The following is a 23,340-nucleotide window of genomic DNA, read 5'->3' as shown; positions in this document are numbered from 1 at the left end:
AAGGCAGATAAATCTAATCCATTATTATTTTCATGAAAAAAAATACCTTATAAGTATAATTCAAATCAAGATGTCCTACAAGTTAGTCTTGATGGTACCGAAAATAAGATAATGTGTTACTGATCTGTATTAGAACTTTCTTCGACCCACATTACTCAGCCGTGGGCGGCTTTCTTTGTAGTCGGTTTGGTGACATCAAACATTTAGAAAACGTTCCAATTTCAAACATGTAATAGAGACGACAGGAAGTCTTCCATGAAACGGCAAACAAAATCTGCTTGATATTCACTGTCAGATACCCAGGGGCTTCTCCTCACATTTGCATAGAGAAACCCATGATTTCCAGTGCCTTGTTTAATGGACAATGCTCAGACACCCCACTCTTCAGAAACATCCAGCGGGCTTCAGTTAAGCTTTAAACCCATCAAACGTGTGTCAAAAAGTCATTGAATTACTAATTTAAGAAGTGGGGCTGTATTTTACTTGGTTTCATATTTATCAGCATTTCATTTTCAATACCCACTTTATCCACTCAGGGTTGGTGGGTAAAAAGAGGGTTCACGTTGGACAGGTCACATGGCCTTTACAGTTACAGCCGTAGACTGTCACAGTCTACGACTGTAACTGTCTTATAGACCTGTTTTTACAGTCTATGTTTCCAGCAAAGAAAACAAAAAGAAACCATGTAATGCAAGGGAAAAAAATCTATTGTTAAACGTTTTGTGGAACCCAGTCAGTCTTACTTTCTGGGGCAAAAGAAACAAAGGTCACCTTTAGTAACAAAGTACGTCCCCATGGGTAAAGATCCCCCCGCTTAAACGAACACGGGTCCAGGCCGTCTTAAGTTTGCCAGAGATCATCTGATTGATCCAGAAGAGTATTGGGAGAATGTCATTAGATCCAAATGGAACTCTGGTATGAACACCTCTTGCATTTGTTAGAGTAAGCATGCTGAGGTCAGAACATAGCTGGCTCTTCCAGCATAGCAATCATTCCAAACACACTAAAAATGAAGCTTTTTTTTTTTAACAAAAAGTTGGTAAAATGTCTGCAAACAGGTGCAGAATTCTAATTGAAAGGCACAGAAAACAAAATATGAAGTTTAAGTTACCAATACTTTGTCCAGTCATTTCACTAGTTAATTATTGTACAAAAATTCCAGAGTTATGCCTGATTTTCATTAAATTATTTATAAATTGATTAATACTTTTGTCATTTCTCAGACATTTCTTAAAACATTGGAGGGGAGGGACAAGTTTGGTGCAATCCAAATATTGTTCAGTATTAAGGGGAAAAGGGGCAAATCATGTTCTCTCTTCTCCCTTTCATTTAAGAGTGTATTTTTGAGCCTAAGAGGTGTTTTAGATTTGTATTTTCACAATTATGTATTGATATATCTTTGGAAAAGAATAAAATAAACTCATCAAACTTAAACAGCAAACACTGAACAAATATAAACCAGTGTTTCTGTAGTTGAAGTTAAAGCCAAAGGCAGCAAAGAGTCCAACGGCACAAATCCAGAGAAACATCCTTTTAAAGAGGAAGGCATATTATCTGAGAAGAACATCTCAAAACCTAAGGATGAAGACTCATCAGGTCTAAAATGGAAAAAGACAGGAATTTTACATCTGTTACAAGTGTTTCAATTATGTTTAATAGAATCTACGTATCAAGACTGTTAAATAAAGTTAAAAATAATGTGTTCAATTTGGAATAAACTATATTTAAAAATCATGTTGTGATGTTAATGTTCACTTTGAGTGGAGAAATTAAGCTACAGGAAGACACTGAACCTGATGCACATTGCCCCATGGTGGCCACGTAAAATGTTTTGCAAACCCTAATCGCACATTTCTACAGTAATTCTACCGGTTACTTCAAAAGAAGAGACAAGATGACTCCTCGTAAACACTTCCTTGTTTACACCAGTGCTCAAAGGTTTTATATGTTTTTCATTTTAAATGTGAGTGTTGGTTTGCTGAAATCAGTAATAGACATTTTTGGCTGTAATGCTTTAGAATTCAACCATGTACCCTGGAATATCACCACAGCATTTTGAAAAAGAAAGGTGTAACAAAGCATTTTTGTGCTAATTCTTTCTCCTTTGGTACAATATAGTAATTTCTTTACGATAAATATCAGATTACATTTGAAATGAGTAATGCATTTTCCAATTCTTTTTAAACGCACCAACAGAATCGTATTCTTGACGCATGCGCAACAGCAATTTCAATCCGGAAGTGACGTTCTATGGTATCCTCTTTCCGCTAGCCGTGTAGTGGAATCGTGAGTATTTTTTCCAAGTCAAAGACGTTTTTTTACAGATGTTTTTTTGTTAAAACGGTATAAATATGATAAATGTAGCCATACATCTCGTTTGATTAGTGTGCAGTGAATCTTAAAACAAATAAGTTTTCTAAAGAGCCCAAAATGAGTTTTTTGTCTTGTCTGAGTGTTAGCATAATCAAATTTGGTGGCTAGTAATACCCTTTATAAGTATTAAAGTCTGTTTAATCGATAAATGTATGTATATGTTTTGTTATATACAACTGATGTTACCTTGTTTGTTCTGCGTTTAAAGTACAGTAGCTAACTGAAAATAACTGTACTCATGTTTGACAAATACCGTGTTGTTGTTGAAGCAGGTTAGGGATGACTACCGCAGCAAGACCAACGTTTGAGCCGGCGAGAGGAGGGAGAGGAAAAGGAGAAGGCGATCTGAGTGCCTTGTCCAAGCAATATTCCAGCCGAGATCTTCCAGGTCACACCAAGATCAAATACAGGTGGTTTTTAGTTCCTATTAAACTCTGCTGCGACAGCTCAGTTGAAAAAGAAAGCGATTGTTTGAAAGAAACATATTTAATCATGTTAAGATTCTCGAAGATTCAATCTGAATTATTTGGGAAATGGTCAAACCGGATTGATTAAATTAGTCTTTTTGTGCTATAATTATTAAAAAGTGGAACATAAATCTACACTTGATTAAATGTCTACATGTATAATGTGTTGGGTACAATTAAGCTAACCTCACGTTGGAGCATCACATGAATCAGTTTATGACATGGGGGGGGGGGGGGGGCATGTGTGCATTTTCTTGTCTATTTAGTGTCTCTCCATGACCCTTAAGAAAATGTTAAATAATTTGCTCACAAATATCTTGCATCTAATAAGTCATTGCTCAGTATTAAAATGGTTATCAACTAAATTGTATAACCATAAAGCTTTTGTACATTTGGAGTACATCATTTAGTATTGATAATTCTTGATGGTTTGTTTGCTGCAGGTTATGTTTAAATTGTAGCTACAGTGTGTAGGAGGGGTGGTTTGCATTTACCAATTGTGCAAGTTCTACAAAAAATATTTTTACAATTTTCGCTATATATTTTTTTTTAATATGCATTCAATCTCTCACAGTTGTAGTGTATATGATGGAATCATAGACCTCTCATCTTTTTAAATTAGACAATTTGCTAAATATGTTACTGAGAAATACTTTTTCCCCCAACTGTACATGTTACTATTTATCTCATGAGTGGTTTTTGGAGTTTGTAGTGGGACTTAGTCTTGAAAATGCTATGATCCCTTAGACAGCCCACTCAGGATGCCCCCGAGGAGGTGCGTGCCCGTGATTTCCGTAGGGAACTGGAGGAGAAGGAGCGTGTAGCAGCACGTGAGAAGACCAGAGAGAGGGGACCAAGAGGTTAGTCTCTATCAAAATTTTAGACTTACTGTTTTTGACACACAAGTATAAACCAAGCAAAGTATGTATTTTTCTGTAAATGCAGTCTTTACATTTTTTTCTCTCCAGAACACACTACATCCTCTTCATCATCTTCATCATCATCAAAGAGGCCCAGGTTGGATCAGATTCCAGCTGCTAACCTTGATGCTGATGACCCTCTCACTGATGTAAGTGTCTGCACTGATATAATAAAGAAAACATTTCATCAGTACACCTACGGCTGGGAGATGAGACCTTTTCTCGCTGTTGCACTTGACATGATCTGAATAGATATTGATATTTTAGTGCTATAAAACTTTCTCTTTAAAGACTGTAAATATTAAAATTAGCAATAAAATGCCTGGATTGACTTAATTGGGGAAAAATCACTGTAAAGTTGACTTTTAACAAACAATTTCTTTTGTACAACTTCTCTGCTTTGGACACATTAAACTTGAAACATCCCAGATGGTTCATTTGTGGTTAATTTTAGCTGATCAGACCACCTAAAAGAACAATTGTGGGTAAACTTAAAACTTAGTTTTTTCATTCAAGAAAAAAAATGTACACAAAATTTAAAAAGTGTGGCAAACAAACTTGATTTAAATATGACCGTTGTTCCTCCTCTGGAAAAATTGAGCAGACTGGGGCTCTCCAAATGCCAGGCTGGTGTATTTAAAGGCTAAACTCCCTGCATTGCCTCTTATGGTCGGTCCCACAGTACAGCTCCTGAAGCTGAACCTCATCCACATCTACAGCTACCAGCAACACATCCAGCACTGGTACCTCCAACAAGGTGGCATTAGTTAAACTGATAACTGTAGCTGACTTAAAAGTGTCCAAGTGTGCACACTACAAATAAAGACTGATGTACTCTCTTGTAAATGTCTTTTATTGAGAATACGTCTGAAAATGTCAACTTATTTAAAAGTCATTAAACAGTGGAAAAGAACGTCAGCAGTGCATGGGGGCTGTCACCATTCTGCCATAGTTGTGCTGCATGAGGCCATTGCAGCCTTAATCCTCTCTAAAATCCTTCCTCTTCACAGGATGACGAGGATGAGAACTCTGATGAAGATAGTGATGATGACGACACTGCAGCTCTGTTGGCTGAGCTTGAGAAGATAAAGAAGGAGCGAGCCGAAGAGCAAGAACGCAAAGTAAAACATTTGATCCATTTTGTTTTGGTACCTCTGTGTTTACAGTCAGCAGCATGACTTTGTTCAAACACAATGTTTTAATAATCAAGGAAAAATATGATTCTTGATGTACAAAGCCTTGAAATAGAATCTGTTTCCATTTTACGTAACTCATATTTTCTTGGTTCTTTCTAATTGTTTTTGTTCTCTTTCCATTAAAGGAACGAGAGCAAAAAGCAGAAGAGGAGAGGATTCGAATGGAAAATATCTTAAGCGGAAATCCACTCATAAACTTGGCTGGACAACAACAACAGCAGCAGCAGCAGCAACAACAGCAGCAGCTGGTCCAGAGTACATTCAGGGTGAAGAGAAGGTATATCACACAAAGACTTCTAACTGTACACCTAAGAGGCGACATAACTGCATGACATGATTGTTGAAATTGTAAAATAAACTGCTGATGTTTTTCCAGGTGGGATGATGATGTTGTGTTCAAGAACTGTGCCAAAGGAGTGGACGAGTCCCGGAAGGAGAAACGCTTCGTTAATGACACGCTGCGCTCCGAGTTCCACAAGAAATTTATGGAAAAATATGTCAAATAAAGTTTGGGTTGTTTGTTGTGTTTAAAACCATTAGCTCCATTAGATCATACATTTTATTCCTTTACATTCAAAGAGAAAGAATTTGTAGTCGATAGTTAAAGCCATGTACATATTTGAATGTGGGGTTTGATCATCTGAACTTTGAAGTTGTTAAACGCAAATTCCAAATGTGACTCAGCTTTCCCTTTTCTGATTTTTTTTTAATAAACATTGGCTTATCACAAAGTCTGTGTGAAGATGTTTTTGAACATTTTTATTTATTTCTGGTCATGAAAATAAGCAACTGAGTCTTAGTTAAGTCTTCATCTTTGTTTTTAGCCAATTGAATGTTTAAAAACATACATTTCTTTATCCAGACATCAAATGAAATGGCCGGTGAGGCGACAGATTCAGATGTTTGGAGCCCCGAGGTACCAGAAGTTACAGACCAGTTCTATTGACACTTTATGTGAAGCCCCAGAAATACTGTTACCCACAGTTAATTGAATGTCAGGATATTCAATTGTTACATGATTTACTTAGAAAAAAAGATAAATACGAACTTTCCTCCCAAATTCAACATTTAAAATCACATGACATTGATCAAAGCCCACTAAGGAAGTTTAATTGAATATATTTTAATAGTAAAAATAAAATAATTCCACTTATTAAGATAAATGTTGGATTATTTGCTAAGTTTTACACTCTAAAAGTCTCAAAGTGGTCAGTTTTTCTATTGGAAATTTTAGAGTCAATTGTTCTTAACCCTTGTGCTATCCTAGGCACTTTAACATTGGGAGTGGGGTCATCTAGACCCACTAGACAGAGCTCTGAACCTTTTTTCTTCAATGATTTGTGATCTTCACTGGTGTCCATGGATTACATGAAATCTTTCCACCTTTATCCACCTTTGTCATGGTAGGGAGAACACCTCAATGGAAGGGGGGGTCATCTAAGATAGCACAAGGGTTAACGCCGCCACCAAGTCTGTGTTTTTGTGGATCCGCCAGGGGGCGCCACCTCCAACAGGCGCATTTGACGTTGATTTAGGAGGATTGGATTGGGAGACTTCTGGGAAAAGATGGCAGATTCTTGTTTGTAGGAATTTGCGAGATTCTGGGTCAAGATTTAAGTGCAGATTTAGTTGAAAGCACCGACCCGAGTCGCTTCCTCTGGGCTCCAAAGGAGAACATGGAGAAGAGCGGCAGCTTCGAGAGTCTGGGCTCGAAGCCGTCCTCCTCCCGACAACCAAGTGTTGATTCATTGTCCAGGTAAGCTAAGCCTCCACTGAGGCGACAGAAGTGATTTTAGACTTGCGTTTAGCAGCCTAAAGTTTCAGACAACACCAACAGGAATTGAGGAACAACCTGGTCTTTTACTTTAGAATAAGTCTTGTAACTTTGAATTAATTATTTTTATACCAACATGAACGTGCGACGTTTCAGCTGTTGACACTAAAGTCTAAGCAGCTCATTAGTTTCCATTATCACCTAGCTAGATAGCAATGCTAATAATATGAATCAGTGCCAATCACCAGCTCTGCTCTATGGGTTAGAGACGGTAGCAGTGAGACAGAGACAAGAAGATGATTTGGAGGTAGCGGAGATGAAGATGTTGAGGTTCTCCTTAGGAGTGACCAGGTTAGACAGGATAAGGAACGAGTACATCAGAGGGACGGCTCATGTTGCCTGTGTTAGCGACAAAGTCAGAGAAGCCAGACTGAGATGGTTTGGACATGTTCAGAGGAGGGATAGTGGATATATTGGTAGAAGGATGTTGGAGATGGAGCTGCCTGGCCGGAGGGCAAGAGGACGGCCAAAGAGAGATACATGGATGTCTTAACAGAGGACATGAAGTTGGCTAATGTTAGGGTAGAAGATGTCCATGATAGAGTGAGGTGGAAAAGGATGATTCGCTGTGGCGACCCCTGATGGGAAAAGCCGAAAGAGAAAGAAGAGTGCCAATCACCTTTAAATAGGCAAAATATTCAAGGAAAAAACTATTTTAATAAACTAAAGATCACAATTATTGTAGTTTAGTCTCTAATCAGATATAGATAGCTGTCAATCTACAGTCTGCTTAGGTATCTAACTTTATGTCAACATTCAAATATAATTAAACCGTTTGGAAAATTAGCCCATTTAAAGGCCAATTTTCTTTCTGTACTGTAGCTTAGTTTCACCACCAGATCTAGACAATATGATCATTACTTGTGCACTAACCAGTTAAACAGAACTATGACTAAACCAAGAACGCTGAACATTTTAGCCAACCTTTCAAAATAAAACTAAAAACATAACATTTTGTCAAAATAAAAGAAACAAGAAAAACCCTGCAACAAAATTTCAGTTTACTAATCAAAAACCATATAAGAAACCAGATGTTTACTTTTAATCAAGCCATAGCTACCATAGCTAGTGACCATAGCTTTATTAAAAACAGCAGATAGTACATGACTGTTTATTCTTAATAAAGCAATAACAGCAATAAATAATGTTAATGCAGCATTTGAGACTAATATCTAGCAGGCAGAAAGATCTGGGAAAGCGCTCCTTCCTGCTGTGAGGTGTTAGTCTCTGACTGAAGGAGCTCCTCATCCACGGTCTCACGCAGCGGATGAGGAGGATTGTCCATGATGGATTCCAGTTTTTGTTGGGTCCTCCTCTCACCCAATACAGTCTCAGAATCTCAGGGACATCCCAGAATGAAGCCGTTTCTCCGCTCTAGTTTGTTGATCCTCTTCCGGTTCCTGTCAACATCCAGCAGCTTACTTCATAGAAGAGAGCAGATGCAACTGCAGCATAATAAAAAAACAAACTCTTTAGCGTCCTGAAAACTCTGAAGAACCTCAGCCACTCCTGCAATCTCCGGTCACTTCTCTAGGTGCATGTATGTTGTAAATGATTCACCACAGACCACTTAAGACCCGGGAATGGTGGGAAAAAGTCCGGAAAGGAGTAGCAGGCATGTCACCAGAGTCATCCAAAAAAAAAAGCTAATTATTTAATTATAAAATGTTAAAGTAAGAACACTCCAAGATAATATCTGAGCAACTAAAGTTTGAATTTCTTTACCCTAAACTGAGGTTCTAACATTAACCTCCCAACGATCAGCTGAAACCCTTTGATGTTAACGAAACCTGTTATTTGTTTATTTATTTATTAGGCAGGTGCAACCAAATTAAAGCAATTTTTTTCAAGTATTTTTTTAACCTGGTCACAGCTTTGCCACTTCTTTTAATTGATATATCGTATCCACATGCCGACATGAATATTTATAGATTTAAGCAAGTGTGTATAAAATGATGAGAGACTGGCCTTTAAGAAATGATTTTTAAAAAGTAATGTGGCTTAAGTTGAACTAAAATGTGACCCTTAAGTTTGTTGATTGAGCAGGTTCCAGTTGGTAAATAGAGTTTCGACTGACGTCACTTTTCCCATTAAACTGCTACAGTTAAATAGTGTTTAATCAAGGATTAGGTATTTTTTAAAAAGTATTGGTTGTTTTGTTTCATTGAATCCATAATTCCAGTGATTCTGTCTTTTCCAGCACTTCCACATCTGACCGGTCTTCCCAGGCCAAACCTCTTGCTTTGTCTTCTGACTCTGTGTCCACCTCCACAGAGTTTTCTCCAGAGCTCAGGGTTAGTAGACTGCACTGCACTACTATTTGCCCTCTAGAATAATAATTTAAAAAAAAAGACCGTAGAACTGAAATATAACTTTCTGCTTTTTTTACATCCTTAAGGTCAGACCTAAATCAACTGCCAAGGTAAGTCCAATTTGAAATTCTACGTACATTTATGATTGAGTTGCTCTTGAGTCTGCGTAAGTGTCAAACTTGTTCCTTTCTTTATAGGCTATTCTTAGAAACCCAGACAAAGAGGAACCACAAGTGCTTCCGAACGAAACTGAGCAAGAAAAAGGTAAGCTTTAATCACTGTTTTAATATGTGGGCTTTTTTTAAACTACTGTAAGAAAATTTGAGTTTATTTGCAAAAATAAAGGATCTATTTCCGATTGATGATCATTTCTACAGCTCAAGATGCGACCTACCTCTGCCCTTTCGCTGGTCCACTGCGGGGAACAGTGATGCTCACCAACTACAGACTCTTCTTCAAATCCACAGAGAGAGTATGTGCTGTAAAACTGAGAGAAAATGCTTCCAGTTTTGTGGTCTTACCTTTGTCACGCTCCTTCCCAGGAGCCAACCTTTATGTTGGATATGCCCCTCGGAGTGGTGAGGCGTGTGGAAATTTATCGAACTCACCGTGATGTGTCCTATGACATCATCTGCAAGGTTAGTGAACTGTAGAAATGAGCTGCAGGAACTGTATATGTTTTTTATTCAATATTAGTTGGGAAAAGATCACTTTCAGTAGTAAATTTGCTTATTAACTTTTTTTTTTACTGTGTTTTCAACTTGCCTGAGATTTCAGAAAAATATTTTAACCCAAATTTGTCCATGAACCTGGGCACTATTTTTCTGCAGGATACGCGTAATCTCCGATTTTTACAAAAATACCCAGAGGAAACCAAGAAGTCCATTTTTGAAGTGATGACAAAATTTGCTTTTCCTGTTTCCAACGGCCTGGTGAGAGCTCTTTGTTACTACGCTGCATGCTTCATGAGGCACTGAGATCTGCCTTTAACTAATTCAGCTTCCTTCCACTGTCGACAGCAACTCTTTGCTTTTCACTACCAACAAGTGTTTCCGGAAAACGGATGGAAAGTGTATGACGCCCTCGCAGAGTACAAAAGACAGGTAATTCCTGGTGACCAGATCATTTGATAAAGGTTTAGTGAGATGTGTGTCATCACATTCTGGTCTTTGCTGCATCAAGGGCATACCAAACGAAAGCTGGAGGATAACAAAAATCAACGACCACTACGAGCTCTGTGATACCTACCCTGCATCTCTGGTGGTGCCAGTCAACATACCTGATGATGAGCTGAAGAAAGTGGCTGCCTTCAGAGGAAAAGGGAGAATACCTGTGAGGAAGTGCTTCACACCCTCAGCTCTTCTGGATTGTTTTGCTCGTTTTAGTGTGAAGCTGTCTTTCACTGTGTGCAGGTGTTGTCGTGGATTCATCCTGAGAGTCAAGCTACGGTGACCCGCTGCAGTCAGCCAATGGCCGGGGTGAATGGGAAACGCTGCAAAGAAGATGAGAAGTACCTCCAGGCCATCATGGATGCCAATGCTCAGTCCCATAAACTCTTCATTTTTGATGCTCGGCCAAACGTCAGCGCATTGGCCAACAAGGTTAGTTTGTTAATTTATTAGGTTTTTATAAATGACCGATGTCTAAGCAGACATAACTAAGGGAGCAATGGAAACATACCATGTACCTAACAAGTCCTGTTTTTTGTTATCAAGATTAACTGTAAAAAAAAAAAGTCAAAACATTTTGGTGACAAATTCCATAAATGTTCTAAAATTCCTAACCATGTTCATTGTGCTCTTATTAATTATAATTTGTTGAGGGTTTAATTATAATTTGTTGAGGGTTGTCCTCTTCCTTCGCGCATAAGTGGCCAATTTAGGCTCCAGCAGCCCCGTGACCCCATAAGGGACAAAACGGTAGAAGATGAATGAAAAAAAAATATGAATGTCAAAATTTCCACAGATTTCATTCAGGTAGCTTAGCTAGAAACCACAGTTTTTAGTGCAAATACACATTTTTATTTGTCATTGTGACAAAACGTTCAGTCCTATGTCTCCTAATTCAATGTATTTTTGTCCCAATACTAAATAAACAGCATTATTGATTGGCTTGTATAAACTCTAAAAACGTTATTAAGAATATCAGTTCAGTTTTGTTTAAATACATGAACTAGTTGGTTATTAATATTTTCAAAAACCTCCATGTGGTCAGTGCAGCAGCAACTACAGAAGCAGATTAACTCTTTTGGGAAACTAGACGAGAGAAAGAAAATTCTTCTTCCGTTGATGGTGATAATGGGAAGTGCACAACAGAGAGGATGCATGGTTTCATGGTTCAAACCCTGTTATATCAGGAAATGTTCACAGCTGTGCTCAACTGTCCTCCTCTCGTTTGTTGCAGATGAAAGGGGGTGGAGTTGAAAGTGAGGATGCGTATCAGAATGCTGAGCTGGTGTTCTTGGACATTCATAACATCCATGTGATGAGGGAGTCTCTCCGGAAGGTGAAGGAAGCGATCTACCCCAACATCGATGACGCCCATTGGCTTTCAAATTTGGAGTCCACTCACTGGCTGGAGCACATCAAGGTGAGAATGAGGTCAAAGTAGTGATGAGTCAGTTCCCACTCCCAGCTGTGTGATCTGCATCCATTGCTGTGTGTCCATAGTTGATCCTGGCGGGAGCTTTGAGGATCGCAGACAAGGTGGAGTCTGGGAAAACGTCCGTAGTGGTGCACTGTAGCGACGGCTGGGACCGCACGACTCAGCTCACCTCTTTAGCCATGCTCATGCTAGATGGGTACTACCGCACCATTCGGGGCTTTGAAATTCTGATTGAGAAAGAGTGGCTGAGTTTCGGTCATCGCTTCCAGCAAGTAAATGGTCTTTTTGTTTTGTGAAGGCCTGTCTAGCATGAAGTGAACATTTAGATGTACTGATTGTCCTCCTGACTCCTCCAGCGTATCGGTCATGGAGATAAAAACTACACAGATGCAGAACGGTCTCCTGTTTTTGTTCAGTTCGTTGACTGTGTCTGGCAATTGACTCGCCAGGTAAGTCACAATTAGTTCATATTTAGAACAAGAAAAAGACTAATATTGTATAGTCATTTAACAGTTTGTTTGTTTTTTGGTTTGTTTTGTTGAAGTTTCCTTCAGCTTTTGAGTTTAACGAATACTTCCTGATAACCATCCTGGAACACTTGTTCTCCTGCCTTTTTGGGACATTCCTGTGCAACTGTGAGCAGCAAAGGTTGAAGGAAGTAAGGCTTTTTTGCATCTTTCAGCTTTTTATGGTTTTTAGAATTAGTATTCTGAGATTTTGGTTGGTCAGGTCTTAAAAGAATTAACCATAAATGTTGCATAAAATTGTTTAAAAACACATCTTCCCCTCTACTCTGCAGGAAGTTCCCAAAAAAACAGTCTCACTGTGGTCCTACATCAACAGCCAACTGGAGGAATTTACCAATCCTTTTTATGTGAACTACTCCAACCATGTACTGTTTCCTGTTGTCAGCTTACACCATCTGGAGCTTTGGGTCAGTTATTACATCCGCTGGAACCCCCGCATGAGACCCCAGGTATGTAGTCAAATTTAACCTGACTTTTTATTTATTAAGAATCCATCTGTGGCGCAGAGCACTTCCATGTTTCCCTTCTCTTTAAGGAACCGCTTCACCAGCGTTACAAGGAGCTGCTGGCGAAGCGTGCCGAACTCCAGAAAAGAGTCGACGAGTTGAAACGCGAGGCAGCAAACCGCTCCGCTTCTTCCTCCTCCGAGCGCCCGAGCTCTCCAACACGCTCTGTCACTCCAGTGCAAACCTTTGTTTGATGCACCTTGATCACGTGATCGTCACAGAGTCTGAGTTTACTCCGTGTTGGAAGGGCCAAACAAGAGTAATCATCAAGGCTACACTGGGAGCCATTAAAGGCCTGTGAGCCAAACTGCCTCTTTAAGTGACAACCAGAACTGAAACATGACACAAAAAGTCCAAATGAGCAGAGATTTATGTTGGCATTTCCAATGTGTGTCAGAGCACACTGGACAAAGGCCACACTACACTACATCCAAAGCAAAAGGATATTTAACCAGAATATATAAGGGCTGTGTAGCATAAAAGAGCTAATTCACTATCAGTGGTTTTTAAATATATATAATCCAGATTTAATGCGACATAGAATCACTCATTCCACTCTCTTATTTGTCTGAAAAACATCAGCTAAAATACTACTAGTAAACATAATTATGCAAATCTGAGAAACACTTGTGCTTTTTCCAAGCAAATTATTCTTTTTGTCATATATTAATGTTTACCATAAATGTCTCTGTCTTTTTTCCTCTATTAAAAATAGCAATAGATGAGGCCATGTCTTCACAACTTTATCCTATATTGTGACCTGCCTCTACATAATGGGTTCTGTGTGACATTCCTTTCATTTTAAATGATTTCCCTTTTCTAACTTTTTTTTTTTAAATAGCTAACCTTATTTATTACTGTTTTCTGTGTTTCTATCTCTAAACCATTCTGATTTTCATCTCATCAGAATTGTAGAAGTCTTCATGCAAGCCTAAAAAGCTATTAGGAATATGCAATGTGCGCCAAGTTATTCACTTGACATGTTTATATGCAGAACAGCTACTATTGCAATGTTTATCAATTCCAATAATTGTGTGCCTTTGCTGAATGACTGGAGGCAACAGAAACGTCAAGTTTGGTTGACTCTTAAATAAGAGCACTGTTAGCCTTTAGCTTCTCCACTTTATTAAAATGTTGTTTAATATTTAAGCCAATAGAAGTGATTGTTTGGTTTGTTTATGATTGAACACTATTCCTTCCTTCTGGGATTGAACTGTTACTGTTTTTATGTTGTTGTTTTTTGTTGTTTTGTTTTTTTTCAAACCAACCCAGATCACTGATTGTCTAAGTATGTTAATAATTTTGCTGTAATAGAGTGCCTTTTCGGAAAAACAATAACAAAGATGAAGTTTAAAATATGCTGTTTGTAGCACTGCCTCAATACACTACTAATTTTCTCAATAAAGCTGGTCATATTTATACACTTTGACTTTTAATTGGTATGTGGCCAGTAATGGTCTGTTTCTTCCTCTGCTTTTGTAATAAATGTATACTTTGCAAATGGGTGTCATTGAATCTCCCTTTAAGCTGTTTGGTATTGTAATCACCAATTGCCACATCTGGGGGGTATTCCAGGAAGCACGATTAAACTACCCTGACTTTAACCCTGAACTCTTGCTAATATCCGCCTGAACTTGCTTACTCTGGGTATGTCGTTTCCAAAAGACCGGATATGAGTTGGCGTAATTACGCTCGACTTGGTAACCCTGGGTTAATGCACGTGCACGGCAAGCACATAAAGGCATTATCAATGGATCACCGACATGTCGAGTCACCATGGAAACGCGTGAAGAAAAAAAATAGAGCGCTATACTTCAGTGAGACGGAGTCTGAGATTTTAATGATGGCGTATGAAGATTATACGCCCATCAAAAAGTAACACTGCTGCATCAGCAAAGGAAAGAGTTTCTGCTTGGAGAAAAATAACGAACAGAGTAAACGCACAAGTTTCTGATCTTATTTCCAATTACATTGTGATGTATTTACAACTTATAAAACTTAAATGAATTGATTCAGTTGGTAACAAGTAATTGAGTTAAATTTATTCAACCTAATTTCTTATGTCTATCCAACTCGATAATTGTTTATACAACTCAAATTTACATATTTAACTAAATGTCATATTAGTCCAATTAAATTAAATGTGTTGCCATCTTAATTAATTGTACTTCTTGAAATCTCGTATGTCTAAGTTAGAGGCTGCAGAGTTCCTCATTTTTGTAAAGTTAAAATAAATGATGCTGTACAGATTTGTAACATATACCATTCACTTAATTGTCATGATTCTTTCTGTAACTTCAGTTCTTATTCCATGTAACTGTACCATGAGTGGTATATAAACTCATTATCCTCTCCCTCCCCATCACTCATGGTGCAGAAAGAATTAAACATAAGACAAAATAACTCGGTACAACTAAACTTATTTAGACAAAAACCTACACTTGTACCAAAATCCGTCCAGACAGGCAAATGGAATGGTATCCCACAATTCCTTGCGCTGCCGATCTAACAGCAGCACCAAAGTTAGACCCGATTGGTTACACCTACTTAATTGAATTAATTTGAATGAAAGTAAAATAATGTCTGAAAACTATGTGTTATTTTTAAGTTGACTGAACTCCAAAAAAATGACCATATCAACTGAAGCAAAAAATTAAGTTAAAGCAATGTAAAAGTTTTTTTTTCCAACATCCTTATGTGGTCTTATCTCTCACGGTGGAAAAAGTATTATCTGAGCTTCTTCATCCACTAAATTATCTTCAAATGGACACGTCCTGCTCCTTCCCCTCTGAAAACAGACTAACCTTCAACTAAACCTGCTCCAGACCAGGTTATGTTCAGTGCATGAGTTGCAATGGGAACTAGGCATACCCTGAAACATACCTCTGTTTTTGGAACCGAAAGCTGAGGTTATCCGCTTCCTTAGCCTCAAACTAACCGTGATAACTAACTAAACCTGCTTTCTGGAATACCCCCCAGGGATATGAGGCAGTTCTCCCTATAGGGTACATCTAATGTGAATTTGGAAATTAAATTACAGGCAAGAAAAGCTCAATTTAAATTTCACACATTATTGCATTCAAGTATTTAATAAAACCAACACTACCACGTATATCTTTTGATGTTTAGAATGTTGTTAGAAAAAGTTGCTTGCCTAAAAGTATACGGTACTTCTTGTTGTCACAAGGCACAACTCAAAAAATTAGACATTAACACTTACAATGCAAGATTTCTTTTGTCAAGTTGTTTAAAAATGTAATTAAATTTAACAATGAGGTTCAGCTTTAATTGATGCGTTGATAAGTTATTTATACATTGATTCAAATAATTCTTCATGTTTTTTGTTTATCCATCCATGGATGGATGGATGGATGGATGGATGGATGGATGGATGGATGGATGGATGGATGGATGGATGGATGGATGGATGGATGGATGGATGGATGGATGGATGGATGGATGGATGGATCACACAAACTAATACTAGACATGGGCTATAAATGTCGCATTACTCATCAAGTCACACCAAAGCAAGAAAATCTTTTCTGGATTATGTAGAAAAAGAGGACTGTTCTTTGATGATCAAAAGTCCATTTAGATTAAACTAAATTTAGACATTTTGGTTGGGAAATTCAGTGCCAGAGTCTGGAAAGAGAGAGAAGAGGCACAGAATCAATGTTCCTTGACCATTGTGCCACCGTGATTGCCCATACGACTCACATGACTAGAACCTGATCAAAAATCCATAGGCTGTTGTCAAGTGGAAGAGGAGAAACACCAGATGCAACAATGTTGTAGATGACTAAAAGACAACCATCGAGGAAACCAGCTTTCATTACACCTGCATAGTGTCACAGGTTAATCACCTTCGTGTCATGACACATAATTGCAGTAATTCTTACAAAAGGAGGCCCAACCAACTGTTGAGTGCAAAAAGTTTAACATATTTCAGAATTGACATATGTGCTGAAAAACATCCTGTTTTGGTTGGTCTGATGTGTCATGAATGTGTAATAATTCTATATCTACACATTTCACGTTTTGAGCTGAGTAACTGAAAAAATGTGATTTTTCAAGTGCACTATCTTTTTAGATTGTCATGTACTTTTTTATTATTTTATGGTGTCAACATTTGGACCTCAAGTCTTTAACAAAATGTAGCAATCATCATCTTCATCCATCCATCCACCTCCTGAACCCCCTTAACCCCTGGATCAGGGCTGCTGAAAACAAACACACATTGACATGCACACCCAGGGCCAATTCACAGATAGCAATTAACCTATGAAGCATTATTTTAGACTCTAGGAGAAAGCCAGAGCACCCAAGGAAAACCCGAGCATGTACAGGGAGAACATGTTGAGTGTTACGTTCATTTTTAAGATTACTCTAAACACAATTAAATGCAAAGTTGGATTGTCTCAAAACTTTTATTTATTAAACTTATTATAGTTTTTATGTTATTTCAGACTGGTTGTGGGTGTTTCTTTGCTTAACAGGTTCCAACAGTTTTGTCCATGTCTGTTTGGCTGTCATTAGTAATGACATATTAAAAACTTACTAACTCATAACAACAGAAATATATTCTGTACATAATGACATTCTGTACTTTTTTTAGATAACGCGTTAAAGATGTTTAAAAATAGTAAAACAGATTTCTTGTAGGCACGTGATTGGCCCAGATAATTTCAAAATGCGAATTCAGCGGACGGAAGTTGCGTCATGACAGGTTTCCATTCTTCTTCGGGAGCTGGCGGCCACTTCCGGTTACATGACGACTGCGCCGTTGATACAAAAAGAGAGAAGGAAAACACAAGGAAAATCTCTTTCTTAGCGAAACAACAGAGATCGCACTGAAAAGGACAGTTTGACCGTGTTGTCTTTGGGACAATATTACTAACATCCCATCTGATACCATTGCTAGGGAAAAACCTTTAGAAGATTACCAATATTTTGGAGTTTATTGTTTTTCGCCTGTTCCGTCCTGCTAAGCTATTTCTCTGTTGCATCGCATACCCAAGCTAGCCACGGCTGGCTAACGCTTACTGCCAGTTTCTCTGTACGTCCTCAGCTCTTAGTTTTAAAAGGATTTTTGGACGAAAACAGAAAGCTGCTGTTGATCCGCTGACTTGCTGCTGGACTTTGCTTATCTTCTTTAGTTCAGTAGCCTCGGTTGGATGAGAATGGCAACGTCGGCTTTGTACGCCTGTACGAAGTGTAACCAGCGGTACCCTTTCGAGGAGCTGTCGCAGGGCCAGCAGCTGTGCAAGGTTAGGACTTATGTATTATTAAGGATAACTATTATTACCAATCATAACGAATAAACGATTAAAGGCTGTATTGCATGAGTATCTGTAGGAGTTTATCACTGTGGCCTTGGAGATGTGGACAATCTGAGGCTTATATTATGTAACAAGTTGGAAAACTGCCCTAATACCGTAAACACCGTAACCATGTTTACGTTGTTTGCCACGACTTTGCTTTTATTTTTAGATGTAAAATGTAATTACTTTGATCTGATCTTTATTTGCTGTTTACTTATTTACATTAGCGTAATTATTGTGTTAGAAACTAACACGGTGGATATTGACATATTTTGCATTATTCAGTTGATGATTGGATCTGTTGGTTTGTCAGACAGAAAATCTTAAAAGTTACGTTGTTTTATATAGTTGAATTTTAAACCGCTTATGAGCAAATACTTTATACCCTATGTAATTCATGGACATACCATGTATAACCTAGAAGGTAAAATACTTCGATTGTCCCAATTATTGGAATAAAAAGTTTACAGAGCATAATGCTCCTTTGTCATAATGTGCAGGATTGTTGAAGGAAAGAGATTAAACTTGTTTGTTCATGCATTGCTTAAGTTAATATATTTCTACAGGTGTGGCCAAATCTGCTTTAATGCATTTGTGCAATCCTATCATATTTGCATTTTAGTTGTAATTTTGACAGTTGACACAGAGAAACTTGAATGCATTGAAATTTCTTTGTTTTGGTCCCACAGGAGTGTCGCATCGCACACCCAATAGTTAAGTGTACATACTGCAGATCCGAGTTTCAGCAAGAGAGGTAAAACTTTTTTCTTTTTGACTATTTTCTTCCTCTCTTTTTCAATTTATTCACAGACCTGTATAATACAATGTTTGTTATTATTGTTATCTGTAATGAATTGTTAGATTTGACTTTGCCTTTTCTTCTGTTACAGTAAAACAAATACAATCTGCAAGAAATGTGCCCAGAACGTCAAACAATTCGGAACGGTAAGTTGGTGATTATATTTGGGTGCTCCTTTTTACTCCAGCTACATCCACTGACTCTGACCTCTTATTCATGAAATTTGTAAAAGCAGTAAACTGGCTCCTATCCATAGTTATAGTGGCATATATTTAGTTTGAACTACCTGACATGTATATTTTTGTTTTGTTTTTTCAGCCAAAACCTTGTCAGTACTGTAACATCATTGCAGCTTTCATTGGAACCAAGTGCCAGCGTTGTACAAACTCAGAAAAGAAGTATGGACCTCCACAGACCTGTGAGCAGTGCAAACAGCAGTGTGCTTTTGACCGTAAAGAGGAAGGCAGGAGAAAGGTACGAGTATTGTGGAGTAACACGCTGGATGGGGGCAGCACGGTTTCCACAGGTGTTTTACTCCACAACTTCCTGTGTGTCTTCCAGGTTGATGGGAAACTGCTTTGTTGGCTCTGCACGCTGTCATACCGCCGTGTCCTGCAGAAAACCAAGGAGCAGAGGAAGGGCTTCGTTTCATCCAACTCCTCGTCCCTGAACGAGAAAGATCATCACTCCAGAACACATCACCACCACCACCACCACCAACCTCATCACCACCACAGACACAGCAGTTCTCACCACAAGTATGTCCTCTTCTCCCTTTTGGAAGTAACGTCATGCTTTTGAGACAGATTTTTGTTTTAATCACTGCAGAAAGAAAACACGTGTACATCAGATCTACATCTGTTTAAGTGTAGTTGTCCAGTTAAAATATATGTGGTTTGTTCTTACTTAAGCACTAAGGAGAGTCTTACAAATGTAACAGTTTAATGTAAAGTCACTGTCTATAGTTCAATACTTTTGCTTAAACAACCTAAACAGATGAAAGAGGCTTTTATGGTCTGCTATTTCAAAGGAAACAGTGTATTAGAGATTAAATCCTGATAATTGAGGTTGGTAAATGTCTAATATTTAAAATCTGATTAAAGAGTTCCCCTCATAGGAGTGACAGTAGGGTTTAATGATAAAGTTAAAATTTATAGAACAGATCGTGTTCAAACTGACTGGACTATCATTGCCTGATACTAGCACATGTACTCACCGCAGGAAGAGGCTCGGTTTAAAATGTAGAAGAGGTGCAAATCTCATGAATCTGGCCCCAGCCTTTTTTTTTCCCCACAGCTCTATTCTGACAAATGAAAGACTTGGTGACATAGAATTCTTGCTGGGCATAAACTGCAATTATTATTTTCAAAGGAGTCTCCTTTGAAGAGCACACTACCCATACTTCTCTACCAAATTTGAGTACTTGATTGGTCAAAGTTCAACTGGTTTAACTTTAACATGCGTTCAATGGCTGCAGGTTTTGTTTCTAGACCCCAAGATCTTGCGTAGTAATGCGTGAACACGAGAGTTTTGAACGCAAGAACCTGAAACATACATATACTTAAGTTTACATAGACTTTTCATTGTATTCAGTCACTTGAACACATGTTTTCGAGCCCGGTTTGAATGTAGCATAATAAGTGTGTCGCCTCAAGCATCACATTCATTTCCCTTTTTCTTCCCTCCACAGGTTAAGTGGGAGCTTGAGTCCTGAGCAGGAGCCGGGACTGTGGAAGCAAAGGTAGCATCTGAATTGCACACAGGAACTGACAGGTTTTGTGTTAACTTTTCAGTGTCGTAACTGTTCACTTCCCATCTTTATTTGCTTGGCAGCCATAAATCGTCTTCAATCCAGAAGGAGACTCCAAAGAAGAAACCAAAATTGGAGATGAAGCCATCTAATGGGGACAGGTACAGCATGAGCTGAATTTGTTGAGTATATTAAGTTTAGCTTTGTTTACATTTGTGGTTAAAAATGACAAATTTTTTCAAAAAACCTACATAAAAAAATGAAAATAAACAATTTAACTCCACGCTTTGTTGTTTTTTTTTTCTCCTCATCAGTAGTTCCATTACCCAGTCAATGGATTCTGGAGGAACAGACAACTTTATTCTCATCAGCCAGCTGAAAGAGGAAGTGATGTCTCTGAAGAGGCTTCTGCAGCAAAGGGATCAAACTATTCTGGAGAAAGACAGAAAGGTGGATTCTCCGTCTCTTCCTGGGCCAAAGCTGTTACACCACAAATTCATTTAAGGTTATGGTCTGACATGTTGACTAAACGATCAAACTCTCCTCCAGCTCACAGAGCTAAAAGCAGACTTTCAATATCAAGAGTCAAACATGAGAGTCAAGATGAACCAAATGGAGAAGGCACACAAAGAGGCCATGGAGCAACAACAGGTAAATGTGTTTGTCACAAAAGAGGGGCTCAATATCACCTACTTCTACTGACTCCGTTCAAATTTGACACACAAGTGCAATACAATTTGATTAAACATTCATTTATGATGTAAGACAAAGAATACATGTATTTTAGTTGGATTGTAGTTAAGAATTTAGTCCAATAATCATTCATCATTAAGTTTTTCCAGTGTAGATGTGTTTCCGGTCTTTTACAGGAAATAAAAACCCTGTAATGTCAGATAAAGACCATTGTGAGAAACTTTCTTTACGATAAACATTTCCATGTCTCCATCTAGACTGTTCAGGTTTTGCCTTTTATGATGCGCTTATAATGGGCACCTAAGAAAGCGGTAAAAGTTGAGCTTTTGCCAAGATTTGGAATGTTCCACTGTCATGAAAGGAGGGTGAGAAGGATTCTTCGAACTTCATTGTTTGTCTTTGCTTCAACAGGGCAAGAACAGGGAGCTGATGAAACAAGTGGCCGCCCTTTCAAAGGGCAAAAAGTTTGACCGGGCAGGAAGTTCGCTGCTGGTGCCCTAACAATAGGCTGGCCAGAGAGCAACAAGGCAGAGCGGCTTCATTTTTGTGACACTGTGAAAGTCTCCCTCCTGTGTTTCCTCATTTCCATTACTATTGGTTACTTACTGATTGGTCAAACCAAAAGTACCAGGTTTTAACATGACCAGAGGTCTGTTTTTAAATTGAACAAACCCTTTTTTGTTCTTTTAAATGTTGAAATATTTTAGATATATTTTTTTGGACGACTTTCCCTCAGGAAAAAAACGATGGGACTTTGATATCATGGATTATGGACACGTCATTTCTAACACTGCCAGGCCATAAACGGAAAAAGCATGGGTTGCTTGTGTGGATGGCATTCCGGTTTCACAATGTATCCACTTAATTTTTTATCGATATCACATTTATTTATTCAGCTGCATTTCTTAGCTTTTTTTCCCCCCTTCACAAAATACAGAGAATATCTCATATTTTTGGGTTTTCTTCAATATCAAGTTCTATTTTTCTAAGGTAATGCAGAACTCAAGGTCTCTTGATTAGAGACAATGTGCAACTTTACAATGTATGCAAATGCAGGACGGGTTACCACTGAGCTGATTTGTGGACAACTCAGTGTCTTTCAGAAAACAACCAATAAGCACTCCGAACAGCTGTTTGTATGGATGCCTCTTGGCTGCTGTCTCTCTCTCTCTGTGAGACAGCTGTTGTGCTTTTCCGTTTCTCTTCAGTGGAACGATTGTAACTGCATGATTTTACTGCCAGATAAAGATGGCGTTGTGGCCAGACTTCTGCTTTCCTCCCCGTTATAAATTGTTTTATTTTCTTTGTTTTTTAAGAATCACTTGTAAATGTACTGCAGGGGTCAGCCATTGTATTTAAACTATTGCTTGTATCCATTTTTAGTGAGTACAGTATGTGTATGGTGAGGCCAGTTGAAATAAACATGTCTGTAGAAGATGCTTTTTAAAGGAATACACCTCTCACCCTACATTACTGAGCTGGTTTCATACTGTTGTCAGAATCACTTTTGTACTTTTTTCCAATTTCAAGTGTTTAAAACCTTATTAAATTGAACTGGCTGAACGTCTCAGTGTTGCTTCTTTTATTTATTTCAAACATAACTGTTTCTAGGGGTGGCTAGTAACAAATGACATTTACTCAGTTAACATATACTTTTTGAGTAGAAATTGTTGACTACTTCTCAGAGTAGCTTTTCTGCTCTATAGTTATTTTGCTCAAGTAGATTTAAAGTGATAATTCAGCAATTTTGCAAAGTTATATCGGATTTTAGCTGTAAATAAAGTCATTGTGACTGGTATTGGTAGACAATAACATTAAAAAGTAAACATTGCTATGGATCGGTGTAAAATACTTCAACTTTGACTGTAAACTTGTTGAAGTCATTGATACACCTGCAACAAACCTTTAACATTGCAGGGATGTAGAGGTGTGCTAAAATCTCAGAAAGATGACATTTTTGTCATGTTAGTTAAGAAAAGGGTTATATGTGGTCATGAGGTTTTCCACCAATAAAGAAAAAAAACTGTATTGTTGC

At 38.1% G+C, this 23,340-nt stretch overlaps 3 protein-coding genes across 10 annotated transcripts; all 3 read left to right on the top strand.

Moving 5' to 3' along the window:
- Positions 1 to 2,159: 2,159 nt before the first annotated feature.
- cwc15 (CWC15 spliceosome associated protein) lies at positions 2,160 to 5,687 on the top strand. 5 transcript variants are annotated; one of them, XM_004076482.5, is made up of 7 exons: positions 2,160 to 2,286; positions 2,646 to 2,783; positions 3,588 to 3,700; positions 3,809 to 3,909; positions 4,771 to 4,881; positions 5,082 to 5,233; positions 5,333 to 5,687. In XM_004076482.5, exons 1-7 carry the CDS (start codon positions 2,162 to 2,164, stop codon positions 5,460 to 5,462), a joined length of 870 nt encoding a protein of 289 aa, XP_004076530.2. In that variant the 5' UTR covers positions 2,160 to 2,161; the 3' UTR covers positions 5,463 to 5,687. The 5 variants fall into 5 exon arrangements, with proteins under 5 accessions (XP_004076530.2, XP_011481911.1, XP_078787385.1 ...); XM_011483609.4 differs by having other exon boundaries at positions 2,215 to 2,286; positions 2,643 to 2,783; XM_078931259.1 differs by lacking the exon at positions 2,160 to 2,286 and adding an exon at positions 2,321 to 2,523.
- Positions 5,688 to 6,432: 745 nt separating this feature from the next.
- On the top strand, positions 6,433 to 14,160 carry mtmr2 (myotubularin related protein 2). The gene is made up of 16 exons (XM_004076481.5): positions 6,433 to 6,712; positions 8,991 to 9,084; positions 9,189 to 9,212; positions 9,300 to 9,366; positions 9,480 to 9,574; positions 9,645 to 9,740; positions 9,933 to 10,034; positions 10,122 to 10,205; positions 10,285 to 10,434; positions 10,515 to 10,703; positions 11,506 to 11,691; positions 11,772 to 11,978; positions 12,063 to 12,155; positions 12,251 to 12,364; positions 12,506 to 12,682; positions 12,769 to 14,160. The coding sequence occupies exons 1-16, from the start codon at positions 6,633 to 6,635 to the stop codon at positions 12,931 to 12,933; spliced, it is 1,923 nt and encodes a 640-aa protein (XP_004076529.1). The 5' UTR covers positions 6,433 to 6,632; the 3' UTR covers positions 12,934 to 14,160.
- A 3,296-nt stretch (positions 14,161 to 17,456) lies between these two features.
- On the top strand, positions 17,457 to 22,868 carry fam76b (family with sequence similarity 76 member B). Of its 4 annotated transcripts, none has more exons than XM_004076480.5 (11): positions 17,457 to 17,798; positions 17,899 to 18,009; positions 18,753 to 18,817; positions 18,954 to 19,008; positions 19,181 to 19,336; positions 19,424 to 19,620; positions 20,553 to 20,603; positions 20,696 to 20,773; positions 20,927 to 21,062; positions 21,162 to 21,263; positions 21,717 to 22,868. In XM_004076480.5, the coding sequence occupies exons 2-11, from the start codon at positions 17,917 to 17,919 to the stop codon at positions 21,804 to 21,806; spliced, it is 1,023 nt and encodes a 340-aa protein (XP_004076528.1). In that variant the 5' UTR covers positions 17,457 to 17,798; positions 17,899 to 17,916; the 3' UTR covers positions 21,807 to 22,868. The 4 variants fall into 4 exon arrangements, with proteins under 4 accessions (XP_004076528.1, XP_078787384.1, XP_011481910.1 ...); XM_078931258.1 differs by having other exon boundaries at positions 17,499 to 17,798; positions 20,930 to 21,062; XM_011483608.4 differs by having other exon boundaries at positions 17,748 to 18,009; positions 20,930 to 21,062.
- Positions 22,869 to 23,340: the final 472 nt, after the last annotated feature.

This window comes from Oryzias latipes, chromosome 14 (genome assembly GCF_053564925.1).
Source record: "Oryzias latipes strain Hd-rR chromosome 14, Olatipes_Hd-rR_3.1".
NCBI lineage: Eukaryota > Metazoa > Chordata > Actinopteri > Beloniformes > Adrianichthyidae > Oryzias > Oryzias latipes.
Note: the sequence above shows the minus strand (reverse complement) of the source record. Positions and strands in the feature narration are given on the sequence as shown.